Source organism: Nymphaea colorata, chromosome 5 (assembly GCF_008831285.2).
Source record: "Nymphaea colorata isolate Beijing-Zhang1983 chromosome 5, ASM883128v2, whole genome shotgun sequence".
In the NCBI taxonomy this organism is placed as follows: Eukaryota; Viridiplantae; Streptophyta; class Magnoliopsida; order Nymphaeales; family Nymphaeaceae; genus Nymphaea; species Nymphaea colorata.
Window position 1 is genome coordinate 24,128,168 of NC_045142.1, and position 17,979 is coordinate 24,146,146.

Sequence of the window (17,979 nt, forward strand, 5' to 3'; positions counted from 1 at the left end):
GCTCCGACACCCCAGACACACACTCACAACTAGACATGTGAATGAAATCATCCTGAAAAGAGAGAGAGAAAGAGAGAGAGTTGGGTGTGTATGATATGCATGCCCGCAGGAGGGCATGCATGCACAAGTACACATGTGAAGTGAAAAAAAAGAGAGAAAGAGAGAGAGATGGGTGTGTGATGTGCATGCACGCAGGAGATGCATGCACAATCACATGTGAATGTATCATCCTGAAAAGAGAGAGAGAGAGAGAGAGAGAGAGTTGGGTGTGTGTGATGTGCATGGGCGGAGGAGTGCATGCATGTTTAGGCCCATATGGACCCAGATAATTCACTGCAAGTTAATGGAAGCTCTGCTTCGTCAATCGATTCAATTCATTTTCAGCAACGTCACGTCTACACCTTGGTTGGACAGATCGAAGGGCTTGCTATAACGGCAATTAAAGAAAGGGAGATTTTAGGTTGCGAACAAGAAACCGAAGCCTATGGGAGAACGGTGGATCGCGTGCATCGTACGCTGATCCGGTGGCAGCCATTAAACAGGTATAGTTATTCTCTAACTTGAGGTAAAAAGTTTTGAATTATTTTCTCATGCACTTGGACCATGATATAAGGCGCAACTGTACCACATGGATGTCATAAACACGTATTACACGATTCATTAAACACTATAATGACGTGTTCTATAAAGCTGTCCCACTTTTTATGGCGGATGCATAAAACAATAACGTTACTGTTGTCAAACAGCCCGTTTCGGTGTAAAACTTGTTAGGATTATTCTTGGATATTGATATTTTCAAGATAAAAAGTTAAAGAAAATGAATGAGAAAAAGTAGAAAGAATTTTTTTGGACATCTACCATAAATTAATAATTTTTCTCTTTGATTTTCTCTCAGCTTTCATTTTAAACATGATTCTTTATGGGTTATACTCCTAAGACTCTCCACATATATATATATATATATATATATATATATATATATATATATATATATATATATATATATATATATATGAACCATCCATCAACATTCGGCTGGCTCAATTCTTGTGTATACACACACACAAAAAATTGAGCCAGCCGAATGTTGATGGATGGTTAAGACTTGAAACTTGGGCTAAGTCTTTAGCCACATTGCCATTAACAACGGTTTATAGTATTAAAGTGATAATTCTGCAGTTGGCTTGAATATATACTGGGATAGTGCTGGATGGTTAAAATTTAAAAAATTATCGTTAAAAAAGTTTATGAAATGTCACTAAAGTCACTATAAATTGATGATGCTTTATACAACCTCACTAATGCTATTTTACCATAATTTTTAAAATTTTTGCCATCCAGCAACATTATCATCATCATCACACCCCGTTCCCCAATGGGGCGGCAGACAATTTGAGTTACCAGAAGTTCAACAGTTGACATTAATTAAATTTCAAGGTATAGCAACTGCAATGAGTGGACAAAAGTAAATACAGAAGGCAAATGTCCAGGAAATCTCATTGAACTGAAGACTGGATGAAGAAACAGTAACATTTCCCTGATCTTGGCATTCATCATAAACCATCATCATGAATTGGGGGCTCTGGAATTTGTCTCGCAAAGGAATTGCTGCAAAAGAAACAGTAACATTTCCATGATTTTGGCATTCCAAAGTATATTTCAATCAGCACACTTGTTGCAATACATTACAGTGCAGAAACTGTCCAAAATAACCATGGGAGAAGATTTGAAGTGGGAGCTCTGGAAGAGCTTCATCTGTGACCAATGCAACGTAAGATAGAACAAGCAAAAAGTTTTTTAAATTTTTAAGGGGCATTTGGATGACACCTTCATCTAATCATAGTTTTGTGAAAGTCAAGTTTTTTAATGGGTTTTGAAAACGTGGCTTATTTGTTTGTGTGACACATTCAAAACCTGAGTTTTGGGGAATAACTTGAGAGGAAGTCACATTTTTTCACTGTCTTTTGTAAAACCAGGTTTTGTCAAAATTGGGTTCTTCTGAAACCCAGTTTTGATGACATTTAAAAACTCCAAAAAACCTGATTTTGCATGCAAAACTAGGTTTAAGTGTCATCCAAACACCCCCATAGAGAAAACATTTTGTTTGGAGTCATGAATGAACCAGTTGAGCAATATAGTAGAAGTAAAGACTATTAAACACTGGTGCCATGCTTCAAGCGGCGAATGGTATTGCTTGTATTCATACTTTTGATGCAACAGCAGATGAATCAACAATAAGAATAAAGAAGACGATCCTAGAGCCTATGCAAGAACAGGCAGGGACTACCCGCACTAATCACTGAGATGCAAGTAGGAAAGAAAGGTGTGTTCTTACTGTTGTGGGTGAGACCAGCGTCTCATGCCAATATAACTCAAGCTTGTATAGTATGACAACCTCTGTGAGCTAATTGTCCGCAGCCATTTCACCCGCTTGGAAGTGTCAGAGCCAGGTCCGTCGCAGCCATACTCCGTGTATGAAAGATTTCTAAAACAGCAGAAATAGTCTATCAGTTTAGGGCTTTAATGGCAGAACAGAGTGCAATTATCAGAGCGAGAGGGAGGGGAAGAAAGTTTGAGTCACAGAATCTAAATTATGCATGCTACAAAGCTACTCTCTTATAGAAGTTTCTACTTTCAAGTTTCAAGAAAAACCGATAACTTTTCTTTTCGTAGATCCCAGAGATCTCACCCTGACAACTCAGGGATCTTGGGATCTCCTTGCAGAATAATTTTGACATAGAAATTTTTCTTGAGGAATTCACTGGGAAGATTTCCCTTTTTCAAGAAAAACTCAAGAATTCAAAAAATTAGAAACTACAAAAATAACAGCAAAAATGATGAAAATTTGAGTATACTACAAATTGTCTTACAAAATCATTGATAAAAGTAAAAATTAACTACTAATACAAAAGAACGTCAAAAAAATAAAATATATTAAAAACGTTATTCCCAGAACATGCAGAAACAAGAACACACTATTTTTGCCTAGGCATCGTTTCAGAATACCGCAGTTCTTTTTCACTTTTCTTTACTTTCAGGTTTCCACATTTTTTCCAAAAAACTTTGACATTTATAACAATAGTTTGGCACCAGCAAATGAGAGTAACAAATGAAGATAGATATGCCTACTACGGGTTCAAGGCTGTATGCTTGAATGCTTATGTGTGCATATCGATTCTGTAGATCACTGCAAGAGTTCTCGCAACAGATATTCATGGTTGGGATGTCAACTCTGAAACTATGATGAGCCACACGCTTCAAGATATGATATATATATATATATATATATATCGAGAGAGAGAGAGAGAGAGAGAGAGAGAGAGAGAGAGAGATACTGTGTTGGTTGATTCCAAGAATCCCATCCTGCAGGAACTATAACATCAGACATATATGTCCGATAAAAGATAACTCTGGAATAAGGCCTCCATGCTCTTCCCAGGAACACTGGTCCCGTACCAAAAACTTTAGAATGAGAAAAAACAAAGGCACTGCCAAATGAAGAATTGTTCTTATCTCTCCCCTGAGCTGTTATATAGCCATATGCCATATCTTTCATATCAACCTTGGCAAAAATTGTGCAATCCTACAAATGAATAGTATATATTTCACCTGTTATACTCAAAAGAAAAGCAAGTTCTTGCAACTTGAGAAGTTGAAAACAAAAAAAATAAAGGATTACTGCACCTCAAATAGGGACCTGCCAGAGCCAAATATGAAATCAACTGTGCCTTCTATATAACACGAACGGAAGAGGTGCCGCCCCTGAAAATCAAACAGAGTGTCCTGTATGCCAGAGAATCCACAGCCATAAAATGCCGACATATCTCCTGCAACTAGCGCTGCTACTGCCTGACTTAGGGGCTCATTTTCTTTGGGCGAAAAAGTATTCTGGATCCAGATTCACACAAGTCAGTTTTAAATGGAACCAAGGGGGGGCAAGTTTGGTTGTGTATCTATTTGTTTTTTGTGGGTTAAATTTTCAGTCGGACCCTAAGACACATGGGTACGGGTACAGAGGTATAGAGTACCAACACGACTACTTTAAAAAATGTGGGTATGAGGTATGAGGTACGACATGATATATGTATGTATATATGCAAAATAACACAAAAAAATCAAAATGAAAGAAATATTTTAGTGCACAAGTGATAAATAAAAACATTAGTATGTTAATGAACAATAACTCTAAGAATAGAAAAAATTAAATCAAAGTAAAATGATGCAATTTGAATCTAAAGGTTATTATGTAAAATAATACAAAAAATCAAAATGAAAGTGACATTTTAGTAAGCAAGTGATATAAATAAAAACATTAGTATGTTAATGAACAATACTCTAAGAATATAATGAAAAGTAAGGTGAAAAAAATTAAATCAAAGTAGAATTAAGCAATGTGAATTTAAAGGTACTCGAGTGTGTCTAAGTACTCATTTTGGGTATGGGTACGACAACACGGGTACGCAAACCTTACAGAAGTACCCATGTGACTTAGGGACTCGGACACTTTTGAGTTGAAAAGAAAAAAAAAATAGAAAATCAATACAGTGCAAGGGGGTTAAATCTGAAGAGGCTATTCAAGATTTTTGTGAAGAGGCTATTCAAGATTTTTGTAACGATGTCTGAGAGCTCTTGTAAGGTGTGCTATAAAAGCAATCAAACTTGCACTGACTATAGGTTATAGCATAAAAGCAAGGTTACTTACATTAAAGCTTATCCATCTGGCTACAAAATTGGGAGCATATGATGTGAAAGTTGCACTCCCTGCTGTACCAATCCTGGCTGCTGTGTCAGCCCATGTGATAAAAGTGGAAGTTCTTCCTTCACCTTCCAGAAAAATGAATGGTTTATCATATGGTACAACCACCTTCTCGCTATCAACAAAGAATGGAGAGGAAAAATGAACAACCAATTACTCGATTACTTCAAATATTAAAAGTGGAAACCCGAATTGAAATGCGAAATAAAGAACAGGATTGTCAGGAATTACGAACTTGTAAATTCCAGCCCTGACATGGATAGTGATCCACTGCTGATTTCCTGATGGAATAGAATCAATCGCCGCTTGAATGGTCCTAAAATCACCTCTTCCACCAGAATCTACCTGTATGGTCGTTACAGTCTGAGACTGAATTCTTCTCAGCAGAAAGTAACTTTTAGCTTTGGTGCCAGCGGAGGACAGAGACAAAAGAATAGCGAAAGACAGCAGAAAAAGTTGCAGAAAACATGGAAAAGTACGTGATACCACCATTGTAGAAAGTCCCAAAACCAGAACAACTGAAACTTTTGTAGAACTTACGAAGCCAGAAAAATGGAGGATCACTAACTAATACAGAGAACCCCACACACTACTTGTCTAGAATCAAGAATGGCAGATTCATCCACGAAGAAAAACAGTGAAAATAACTCAATATGAACCACGAACAAGCAAGACCTCCACCCGACTTCAACTTCAGAAACAGCAAATATCTCCAGACTAAGGAGCCCACAAAGATTTTTAAAAAATCCAAAACGAATCTACAAAAAAAAATCCAATAAACCCAAGAAAGAAAAACAGAGGAATCTGCAACTCAGAGAAAGACAAGAGAAGCTCCGTGTACAATAACCATATCTTCATTCAACATAAGCAAAAGAATTAACGGAGAAACACAATGGTGATTGTGATAAAAAGAGAAAGAAACGCACCATAATAGGAAGGAAAGCCCGAATTCCCTCCAAAATTAAGGCTGGAAATCACTAGGAGCAAGACATTTCCATAATAATCCCGTAATGAAGAGGGAGAGAGATGTCGATCCAGAAAAGATTTACGTGAACAAATTACTTTCCATAACCGGATCAGCGAATCCACCATGTCCCGAGACCAATTGACTAGAATCTGCGACCAAATTCAGCAACGAAAATTTAATCACCTCCCGTTGGGAGGTCGCTTCTAGAGATTTTTCCCTTCCTCAGTGCCTTCCTTTTTCCCGCGCTAAACAAACAGATTTGAGATCAACTTGGAAAACACAATCAACAATCAGAAGATTGAAATTCTGCTGAAATTACGTCCAAATATGCCTAGTTATTTTGGCTGTTTTTGGAGCCATTTCTCCTTGTTATGCTGACAAATTGGTTAATCTGCTCTTGGTTGGGCTTTGCTTCCCATCTTACGCAATTTTTGATGTCTGAACCAGGCCCAGTGCATGCATTCTCTGCGTAAAATATGTTCCTGGCATATAAAATGCCGATGGCAGAAGAAGTCAGTGAGTTGAGGCCCAACAGGAAACAGAAAATAAAGGAAATGCAATAGCTATACCAAAATCTATCTTCCAAGACGCGTCTGGAAGCTGGGAAAATGATTCGAGTAATTGACATCAGGCAGGGAAACAGAGAAATTTTCTCATATGAAATGATTTTCAGAAGGCGCATCTTTATCCTTTAAATGTGAAAACTATCTCCGGTGGAGGATGGAGGAATTGTGGAAAGAACTCTCATTCTTCCCTTTTTCTCAGATCTTCCTACAAGAGGGAATTTTTCTCACATCAGACCTTTCCCCGGGGAAGTTTTCATATCTATTACTTTTTGTATGAGGTAATGTGCAGACCAACAAATTAAAATCAGAAATGCATCTGCTCTGTCAACATACATTGGTTCAGAACTTCAGAGAGATGCATAGTATAAATATTCCGAAGTATTTCAATGCAACGTACGTTATATTTTGTTGTCAAGTTCGGCAGTGTTAATCTGCAGGGGTGGCTTTGAACTTGTGTAGCTTTTATAAAGAAGCAACTGCACGAGGAGGATTCGAACGGGAATCTGTTTGGCTTTCAATTGTTACAGACGTTCAAGTATCTTGGCGCTATAAATTTGCAATTGCAGCTTTAGTTCTTAGATCGTTGTAGAAATGGTGATGGTTCTGTTGAAACGAGTCAAATTTCTGCTTGCTACTAATGGGAATTGAAGCAGAGCCATTTGAATCTTTGAAATGATATATCAGCATAAGTTTGTGCTCTTCATTTATGTCTATTCACGTACTGGTGTCTCCATTTCATGCATATAAGCTTCAGTTACTGTAACTTCTACATAGTTGTGTTCAAACTGCCAAGCCAATATACAATATATCTCATTACTCTTGCAATCAGTATGTCCTCTCACATCAATGGCTGATTATTGTACTTGGGGTGAGGAAGGTTTGACCCACCGCTCAAAGAAAGCCGAAGCATCCACCCAACTCCTCATCTCCCAAAGTACAGGGCCTGTGTTGACGTCTCGAGATGCTGCCCCCGCCTTGCTCAAACTTGCGCGTCAGTAGCCCATCATTTGCAGCATAGAGAGTTGGCACCCCAAGGATTCGAAGCAGAGACTGGTCGCCGGCCAGCCCCTACCTGATTCCGTTTCCGTTATGCCGACCTCCTTGGGGATCAATGGCTGATTTTACAGTAGCGTTTATGGAGCGAACGACACAAAGGTTGTTTAACTAAATTACTCAATTGCAGCATCTGAATGGCATGGTCACTGGCTATGCTCCTGTCCTCTTGGACCACGTTGTGACAACGGCCCTGACTAATTTCAAAGCCTTCATATTAGGAATCGGACGATCTGTTAAGATCATTTGGGAGCTGGGAAAATGATTGGAGTAGTTGTCATCAGGCAGATAATTAGAGAAAAATTCTACAATGGGAAGATTTTTCCTTTTCATGTGAAACTTTTCTCCTATGGAGGATGGAGAAATTTGTCGAGACTCAGAAGAACTCTCTTTCTCAATCTTTTCCGTTTTTCTCAAATCAGATGTTCTTACAAGAGGGAGTTTTTCTAACATAAAATTTTTCTCATTGGGACCCTTCATGTGTAATTTTTTCTCTCCTTCTACGAGGCCTTATCTCACTTCCAAATGTGCTCTATAATATGCAGACCAACAAATATAAATCAGACAGAAATGCTTAGTCTTACAGTGTTGGTTTTCCCCATGAATCCCAACCTTTAGGAAGAAGAACATCCGACATTGTTGTATTGGAAAATATCACCCTTGAATAACCTTGCCTGCCATGAGCTGTTATTGTTCCATTTACAATTTTGCTGTTAAACTTTGTTGCAACTATATCACAATCCTGCATAAAGATACAGATAGACTGTTGCAGAGATGCAACAAAAGACATGAAACAAGCCATTTTTAGTGGGGCATGTCTTAATGAATACTACATAAATGGCATGATATTATAGTGAATTGGAGTGTTTCTTGATGCAACCACAACAGGATATTCTGTCTATGGAAGTATTTTATACATTTGATGCAAACAGGGAATGGTTACCTGGTAGAGTGACCGTGCAAAACAAAAGATGAAATCTACTACACCCTGTATGTAACAAGATCTGTAGAAGTGCCTGCCCAAGTGATCATTCAATGTGTCCTGCAATGCACAGTATCCCCAACCATGCAGAGCCGATCTATCAGCCCCAATTGTTGCTGCAGCAGCCTGCTTCGCACCCAAGCCGATGGGCGTGACAGAATTCTTGCAGCGGACAGAAGCAGGATTCACAAACTAATTCAGCAACAACTCCAGTTGCAGGGATGATATAAAGACACCCATGTCACTTGTGTTACATACCTTAAAGCTTATGCCTTTTGAAACACTAGCTAGGACAGTAAAGGTGGCACTCCATTCTGTCCCACTACTGTGAAGTGCATGGTCGCCCCAAACAATGGCAGTCTGATCTCTTCCTTCTCCTTCAAGATAGATAAAGGGCTTGCTGTGGGGTATTGTCACGTTCTCGCTGATGCCAAATAAGCCCAGAGATGAGAACCAGTGTTTAATCAACAGAGAAGAGGCTGACTTAACAAGCCAACATGAAGTTCAACAACAGTAATTGAAATAACTAGCACAATAACTACATGAAGATGTACCAACGTGAAATTCCAATAGAGGAAGATAATCAGTAAAAGGGATCTAACACAGAATAATCAAACAGTCACACACAGTATTGAACAACCACGAGGATGCATTCACATGTGAACTGAATTGGAATCAATTATACAAGAAGAAAGATAAAGATCTACTTGTATGCCCCAGCCTTTGACATGAATGAGAATCCATTCTGCATTGTTTTGAGGAACAGAATCGATTGCTGCTTAAACAGTAGCAAAATCACCGCCTCCAGAAGGATCTACAATAACACTTTTGGCAACATAGGATCTTACTCCGCTTGTTAAGAACATGATACTGACAGTTACATGCCAAATCAACTTGGGAAAAGTAGCCAAATTATGCAGTGGCACAAACTGCATTGAGCCCATTGATGCTGCCGCTTCAACTTTTTTTAAATATAGACAGACCAAGTAAAAAACCTCTGACGCCAAAAGTTCCAAACTGATCTCACAGAACAGAACCGGACACTTAGAATGATAATTTACACTTATTTACTTACAATGTATCTGAAGAACTGACAAAATTCTGCAAGAAGAAGAATTTGAAGAACCTATAAACCATAGAAAATTCTGACGTATCATTGACACCGAACCAACACAGAGTTCCTCATTTATAATGGTGCCAATTGCAGAATGTATAATTTTGATGCAAAAAAAGAACATACTTATTAACGCATGAAGTCGAATATTTCCTGAAATTTCTTAGAAATTGTATGAAAATGATGTAGAGACTGGATACTCTCCTAAGTTTGGAGAAAGTTCCTGAAGTGTCAATTGTCTCCCTGAGTGAGAAGAACGACTGGCACCTTCGTAAAACCACTTCACTGAAGTTGGAGAGTTTTCCCTCATGCTTGGAGCAGCAGCAAAGGCCAAAAACGACCGTTTCGGAACACTTCTGCGCGGGAATACGGATGAACGGGTCGGTTTCGGGTCTGATTGTAACAGGTCCGGTTTTCCATTGGAATTTGAAACTGGGTCCACGTGCTTTAACGGCGGAGACGAATGGCGAGTTGTTGACCGTCCATCTGAACAAGCACAATTTCCAACCCTTGATGTGCCACGAGTAGTCTGCTTATAAATACCCTTCATAAATACCCTTCAGGCTTCTGTTGCTCCAAAATAGAAGAGAGAGAAGCTCTGCCTGATGTTCCCGCGCAAAATATGCACGAAAATTTGGAAGAAATCGTACCTCCTGACGGTCCTGTACTCGCCCGAAATTGTTCCGGGGCGGGTTCGGAGGTGCTTAATGATCTCGTAATTGATTTTCCGGCTCCAGTTTGGCCGGAGAGCCTCTCCGTCGGCCACGATGCTCTCGTGAGAGACGAATCGCTGTTCTACGAAAAGCTTCGTGAATTTCATGCTTCTTTTCCCGAGAAAAAGCCAGTGTGAGTTGTACATTCCCAGCATCTAGGTTCTGGAACTAGGACGGGCTTCCGATCATTGTTTCTAGTCACTAAGTAGAGTTTCTGAGCGTTTTCTTTGTGGAATTATTGCCTTCTGGTTGAATATGCAGTTTATTTCGGCGTCTATTGCAATTTTCACTTAAAGTACGTCTCTCGATTCCTGTTTTTGTCGTCTTAATTGGAGTGAATTCGATTTTATTCCTTCTGACTTGTGTTCCTGTTATTGTTCTTGGATTTCTTGCTAAATTCTAGCTTGTGAATGCAATTAAGAGAAGTTTGCTTTAATATTTCATGAGATCTTTTCGTTATCGGAAATTTTAACTCCTTTGTATTTGATATGAAGAAATTGAAAGCTTGAAGCACTTAAAAAGGCATGTTTATTGTCATTTAGTATTATAAGCATCCACCAGGCCTGAACATACAGTACTCTGTTTATTCATGCCGTTATTTAATTCTAAAATTATATCAGAAATTAAGTTTTTCTATGAAGACGTTGAATTTTTCCTTCTTGATTTCAGAACTTTACATTTATTCGTTGAATGTAAATGGCTTAACTGGTTAAATTTGGAATTTTTTTGTACAGAAAGGATTTTTTCTAAACATGTAGTTTGAAATCAATCTACGTGATATTTGGCGTGCTTAATTCATCAAGTATTTTGTTTTCTTCGTGAAGGTTCTGAATATACCAGAAATTCCTTTTGTGGTTTTCGGAAAACTTATGTTTTTTAATGCTCCGTAAATTCCTTTTATGTATGAGATTGCACACAAGCACGTGGTAGGTTCTAGTCATGCTTCTGTTTGTCTATGCAGAAAAAGTAAGCTTTAATTCGGTAACTAAAACTTTTCTTTTTTTCACCTTTACGATAATTTGGTTGGCTGTGAAACTCATTGAGAACAGTGTCTGCATTAAATAGCTTGGCGTTTCTCAGATTATTCGCTTACGTTTCCATCTAAGCTAACAGCTCATCTGATACACGTTCAGGGAAATGAAATGAGCCGGTAAAATGATTATAGAGCATTTTCTAGTTTCTGCCCTCCGTCAATATCTGTTGGTTCAGAAAGATGCTTCATATAAGTATTTTGGAAGTATTCTTCAAAGCAGATTACATTATATATTGTTTTCAATTACGAAAATAATGGGAGACTTCAATTTTGGTAGTGCTGAAGCTGCAACGGAGGTTTTGGACTTGTACAGCTTTTATAAAGTAGTAACTGCACGAGGAGGATTTGAACAGGTATCTGTTTGGCCTTTAATTTTTACGGACGCTCAACGGTTCAAGTATCTTAGCATTATAAATTTGCAATTTTTGCACCTTTAATTCTTAGGAGTCATTGTAGAAATGGTCATGGTTCTTTTGAAATTTTACAAGCCAAATTTGTGCTTGTTACTACCAGGTGTTCTGTTTGTGCATTACGTTTCTCATGTAATCAGGCATTTAGCTATTAAAGGGAATAGAAGGAGAGCCAGTTGAATATTTGAAATGATATATCTGCACAAATGTGTGCACTTCATTTATGTCTACTCTGGGATTAATGTGCTAAAACTACTGTTGTCTCCATTTGATTTGATGTTTACAAGATTCAATTATTCCATTTCTGTAGTGTTTTGTTCAACTGGCAGGTGATATATAATATATTTCGTTACACTTACCATGGTTGAATGATTTCCCCTCCAACATTAATGGCCGATTATTGTAAATCTGTCACATTTATTGAGCAAGCAATCCAGAGGTTGTTTAACTAAATTACTCAGCTGCTGCATCTAAATTCTACAAGTTTTCTCTCCATCTCGGTTTTCGTTTTACTATGTAATTTTTTTCTGAAGCACTTTTTCTATTGCATCTGACGTATATTACTTATAGAGTTCGTCCTCTTAAATGTCATATTGAGATCGAATTTTTCATTTGCCATGAATCGTTGTTTAGGTTATAAAAGAGAAAAAATGGGATGAAGTTGCACATGCTTTGAACCTGGCATGCAATGGTCCAGATCTATCGTTCGCACTCCAAAAGAACTATGCGGACCTGCTTTATCCCTTTGAGCAAGTTTTCTCTTTCCATATTCTGCATCCACCACCTGGTAAGTGGAGTGAATGGGGTTTTCTGAAAAAAAAAAAAAGGGTTTTGAATTGTGTAGCTTTACATGTGCTGCGGTGCCGAACCATGTCCTGAGCTTGATATTCTGCCATGGCAGGAATTCTTCCAGCTCTGGTCACTCTTAAAAACTCATCAACCCAGCGCAACAACCAGGATTCTTCGTCACGGAAAGGAAAGCGCACAAGAAATCCTAACTTACTGCCTGACGGCACGAAAAAGAAAGGTTTCTGGTCGAGTTACTGATCTTATTCCCTAGCACTAACGTCCTCCATTTGATTGATAAAAACTTTCATTTTTTGCAACTTATTCAGGTTCTCTTGTTGGGAAGACTCTGAGTGGGTCGATCAGAACCGAGTTTCATGGTGGTTATCTCGTTACAGTCGAACTTGGGTCTGAGTTGCTGAATGGCTTGCTTTGTCATGAACCAGGAAGCGGAGAGAAGCCGTCCGCCGGCGGCGGAGGCGGGGGCGCCAAACTCGATGGCCACGCTGGTCGGGGAAAGAGAAGTGAGTCGGTGGGAATGGAGCTCTCCCATGTGAAGGCTTCCAGGAAGAGGGAAAGAAGAGACGGTAAAAGGGACCGAGACGCGCCGCTGGGAGTTCGTACGGCGTACCACTTCTTTTACGCAGTGCAGAGTGAGCGTCTGAAGAAGAAGAAGGGGGAAGGATCGAGTGGAGGGACACGGAAGCTGGTGACAGAAGCGTGGAAATCTCTCTCTCAAATTGATAAGATGGTAAGTCTTAGCTCTCGTTCGCTTTGTTCGTTGATTTTCTTTTTAGCTATAGCCCCCCAATTTTATCAGCCATCTTCCAGATTCGTCCTCCCGTTAACAAGTTTTCTTGATTGTAGTTCATTTTTCCTCTTGATGGTTCAGTCGCCTGAAACCTTCTGCGTGAGGGTTCGTCTCCGTGACGGATTTAGCGCTACAGAGAGAGAGAGGGACCGTCACTTTTTTTCGGCATAAAAAAATTAATAGAATTAAAAATGAGAAACCCATTTATTGTGTTTCCTCCTTAGGCTTCGGTGATTCAGCCGCTATCGCCGATGACGATCATTGTCTTTTTTTTCAATATTAAAAAAAAAACAATAACGAAAATGTTTTACTTCGAAAAACCCACATGTCACCGTTCGTCAAAGAGAGGAGAGGAAAGCTTTTAAGCCCGTCAGCTCCAACTTTTTCAACAGAATTTCAAATAGTTTGGTTTCCTCTTTAAAAAATTACTTCTACGTCCCACTCTTTATAAAATATTTCAACGATAAGCCATATCTTTCCAAAAATTACAAAGCCAATTTTGATTCCAATGGCTTCAATTTTATTCAACTTTGTTCCCGTCCATGCCCATCAAAAGCAGAAATGGGCTTCCTATACAAACACTAAACACAAGACCGTTTTGGAATTTTGAACACCTATTCCCGTTTCACCATCAAAATTCTGAAATGCTCATTCGAGAATTCTGATTCTGGGTGAGAAAGCGTTACCTCCGCATGATTCATATTAAGGCAACTTTTTATTTTGGTAAATCAAACTCACAACGTTCACAATGTTCTTAATTTAAGAATATATGCCTAGGACTATTACAGTAAATATTTACTTCGATTGGTTCAATTTGGAATTAGATCACTCAGGATTCAGCCTATTTGATTCGTTTTCTTTCATTCCAAAGTTGGAAAGGATTGGACATAGACCAGAGGAGCCAAATCCGTTGGGAGCTGTAAATAAGACTCATATACTGTACAGCCCAGAATAACAGAACCATATCCGATCCGTCCGCAACTAGGCACACTTATAAACACCCGGCTCATATCAGTTAATCAAATCTCAATATTTTGGATTTAAAATTATCAGCATCTATTTTGAGTGCGGGCACCGTCTCACATGTGAGCAATTAAGAGTATATATTACTGGGAGACCAATCTATATTACTGGGAGACCAATCCAGGTACATGTTTCCGTACCTCTCTGGTTATGTCTCACGAAAAAATCGGGCCATAACAGAACATGGATAACATATTTAATCTCTTGAGTTTTGAGGCATGATCAGTTACGGAGAAGCTCAAAGGTTGTCCTAAGAAAAGGGAAATTTTGAAGAACACCTTTAAAACTGGACAAAAGTTAAAAACCCCTTTAAAGTACACTTATGTTTTCCCTTACTTGATAAAAAGCATCCGTAAGTTTTCTTTTTGTCAAACCAACTGCTAAGGCAGTGGGAAATATTATTTTATTCGCTAAAAAATAACGTGTGACATAAATTTAAATTTGCATGAACATCAAAGAATTTTTCTGCATAACTTTCTGGCAACAATGGAAAAAATAACCTAACTAATTTTGACACTAATACAAAAGTAGTAGCTTACATACATGAGATGATAATGTTGTTTGATATAGTTGAAAAACCAATACAAGTTAAGCAACATATATTATCCCAAATTGAAGCAGAAATGGCCCATGGCTATGGTGGGAAGGTGATGTGTGGTTAATGGTATGAAACATATAACAATATATAAAGGTTACGCATGTTTAGTAGTTCTCAAATGCTTATGCGTATTTTTTATGATTTCCAGAAAAAAAAAAAAAACAGAACCCTGATACTATTTCGGTTTTTCACCTCCAACTTGTAGCCAAAACTATTATTTGATCCAAGCTTCTTATCTTACATTAACAGGTGCTCCACCTGAACTGCGTCTAACCGTGATACCTTAATGTGCTTTTCTTCTTGTAGCCATATATAGAGATGAGTCTTCAGGACAAGGCACGGCATCGTCGAGAAATGCAAGCATATGAAGAGCACCAGAAGGAATTACAGGCAGGTAAAATGCACCACAAAGACGAAAACAAGAGCAACATGAACGGCGTTGGCATCGATCCGGTGGACGAGCAATCAGAACAGGCCAAGCTTCATCCTTATTACCTGCAAGAAGATGATGACTGCTACCGCGTATCACTGGATATGGAGGCAGAAGCCGGAGGCGCTGCCGGAGTTCCGGCTGATGTCCAGGCTTTCGTCGATGATATTTTTTTCTCAGGCTGTTTGATGGATGACTCTGAGCTGTTGGCTCACGTGGGCAGTGCATGGGGTGCAGGCAACGCAACATGAAGAATGGCAGCCAATGGGGGTTCAATTTTTTGTAGGAATGTCCATAGCCTAAGGAAATATGGTCTGCTGGTTGATGATATAGAAGATATCTAAGGCAAGATGTGGTTTGTTGGGAAGGAAGATAATCTCTTCCTGTGTTTTGTGTGATGTGGTGCTTTCATGTTCTGGATTTGTATATAAAAAGCAGAAATAGTGGAGCGCAGTGAAGCGTTCGTATGAAGAACTGCAGTTGATGTATAGGGGTTATCTCATTCCTGACCCGAACTAAGTTTCCAATTGGAACCCGATTACTCCGGTCTGATAACGAAAATGAATCCCATTAGTAATAGGATGCAGATTTACAGTGCAAATTTCCTTTTGAACAATTGGCTTGAACGTATAGATCTTCGGATTCTATACTAATCATGTCATGTTGTTTGGTTTTAAAAACTTGAGCCCGCTTCTAGGTTTTTGAGCACAGTCTACAGGACCCAGAGGTGCACCAAGGCCACATTTGATAATACTCAAGTCCGGCCCGAGCCTGACCTATATGTTCATATATTCCTAGTTAGGCAGTCTTTGTGTCCTTGTTTAGAACGAGATATGATTTTTCCCCGTCATCGTGATATTGAAATTCTTCTCATATTACTTTATTGCTACTTGTTTTATGTCAATATATATGTTATTTATATGGTTAGTAGATCGAGTAAGAATGGTTAGGGAAAATGTCTGAGACTCTGAGACATCTTTTGACTAAGTCCCTCCCTTCCAATTCGAAACACACTGCTCTACGACATCTCCTAATTCCAAGGCGAGTTTACTCGCTTTTATAGTTGAACCGCCCTTAACGCTTGGTATATTTAGATGGTGACCAATATATATATATATATATATATACACGCACACTCTCATATTTTATTTGATCTGAGATATTACATGCAAAAGATTATGCATATTATAAAAAGAAAAAGTATATTTTTTATTATTGCATTAAGTATATTTTTGATCTAAATTAGTTTATATATATATATATATATATATATATATACACACATTTAGACAATTCCAACCAATTTCTTTGTCCTTCTCTTTATAATTAATGTTAAATTGTTAATATTTATATAATGAAGAAGCGGAATTTTAGTTGTCACAATATATGTTTTACAATATATATATATATATATATATATATATATATAAGAGAGAGAATATGTGTGTGTTAGATATGGTCGTCATTTTTATTACTTGTTGCATAAACTCAGTGTATTTTTTAAGAAAACTTTAATCTATCAGTTTTTATTATACTTTTTTTGTAGTTTAAAAATTCATTATGCATGTGAACAAAAACGAATTGAATTCATATATACTAAAGTACAATTTGTGTTCTGCTATTTCACAATTCTTAAATCGCACTTACTCCCTCAGTCTCAAATTTCAAAGTTTAATACAGCCTGTTATATTATACCAATCATCAAACAGTTCAAGAAACGAACCTCAACATGTTAGGGTCATCATTAGAAATGACTTCATTGACTTGGGCTCACTAATTCCGAACGAATGAAGAAGCATCGAGTCCCAGATACCCAAAATAAATTAATGAACTAAATTCGAACGTGCTTCGTTGAGCTCAGTGGACAATGAGTACAATTGTCATACTTTATTAATCAATCATGAAAATATTTACGTTAATAGAAATAAAAAATAAAAAAAGGCACTTAAAGAGGAAAAATTAGATTAATTGAATTAAAGTTTTTAAATTTTGATTAATGCTGAAATATTATTTTTTAAATTTTTTATATAAAACAAGTGAAATTTTTTTAAATTTACATGTAAAATGTTTAAAAATTTTGAAGTGGCGTCAGGGCCCAAACAAGCCTTACCTTGTCTCCGCCCATGCTGATTATTTATATTTAACTCAGGCAGTTAAATTTAACGTATTTAAACTTGAAATTGGTTTTTCTGTTTTCAAAATCTTTAGGCGTGTTTTAATCAATGGTACAGTTTTTTTGTTTAACATTTTACAGGTGTGCTTTTGAAAATATATGTAAAAAGATGCTTTCTCTTACATCACTTGTTAATGAATTCACTAAGCAGTCTTTGTTTTCCAGAAAAAGGTTTAAAAGTCTTAAAATCACTGAATAATAAAAAATCAGACTTCACTTTTTTCTATTGTTGAAAAATCACACGTTATTTTTCACTAACCAATACAACGAGCACATGAATATTTAAAAAAAAAAATTAATGAAACCAGTAAAAGTTTACTGTTTTACCTTGCAAAAATCCCACGAAAATAAGCCCTAACTTTTAAAAGTTAATGAAAAAAATCAAATAATTATTTTTGCTATAAAATTTAAGCTATTTGAATATAAGTGTCATGTACTAAATATTGCTATATAAGTGTTAAGAAAGTTAGCACAAATTAATGAATTTATCATTTCGGACATTAAAAATATTTTGTTCTTCTTATCATATTAATTGTTAACTAAAGTAATTCAAGTTTAAGTTAA

General features: G+C 37.5%; 2 protein-coding genes across 2 annotated transcripts; one reads left to right on the plus strand and one right to left on the minus strand.

Annotated features, from left to right (window-relative positions):
- Window positions 1-1,386: 1,386 nt before the first annotated feature.
- On the minus strand, window positions 1,387-10,306 carry LOC126410106 (probable pectinesterase 67). The gene is made up of 11 exons (XM_050078095.1): window positions 10,089-10,306; window positions 8,583-8,748; window positions 8,286-8,516; window positions 8,001-8,084; window positions 7,012-7,074; window positions 4,992-5,323; window positions 4,699-4,871; window positions 3,685-3,869; window positions 3,336-3,583; window positions 2,336-2,485; window positions 1,387-1,608 (listed from the first exon to the last, which is right to left on the minus strand). The coding sequence occupies exons 1-11, from the start codon at window positions 10,304-10,306 to the stop codon at window positions 1,554-1,556; spliced, it is 1,905 nt and encodes a 634-aa protein (XP_049934052.1). The 3' UTR covers window positions 1,387-1,553.
- A 1,132-nt stretch (window positions 10,307-11,438) lies between these two features.
- LOC116255266 (high mobility group B protein 9-like) lies at window positions 11,439-15,493 on the plus strand. Its single transcript, XM_031631042.1, has 5 exons — window positions 11,439-11,537; window positions 12,228-12,381; window positions 12,496-12,621; window positions 12,710-13,131; window positions 15,119-15,493. The coding sequence occupies exons 1-5, from the start codon at window positions 11,439-11,441 to the stop codon at window positions 15,491-15,493; spliced, it is 1,176 nt and encodes a 391-aa protein (XP_031486902.1).
- Window positions 15,494-17,979: the final 2,486 nt, after the last annotated feature.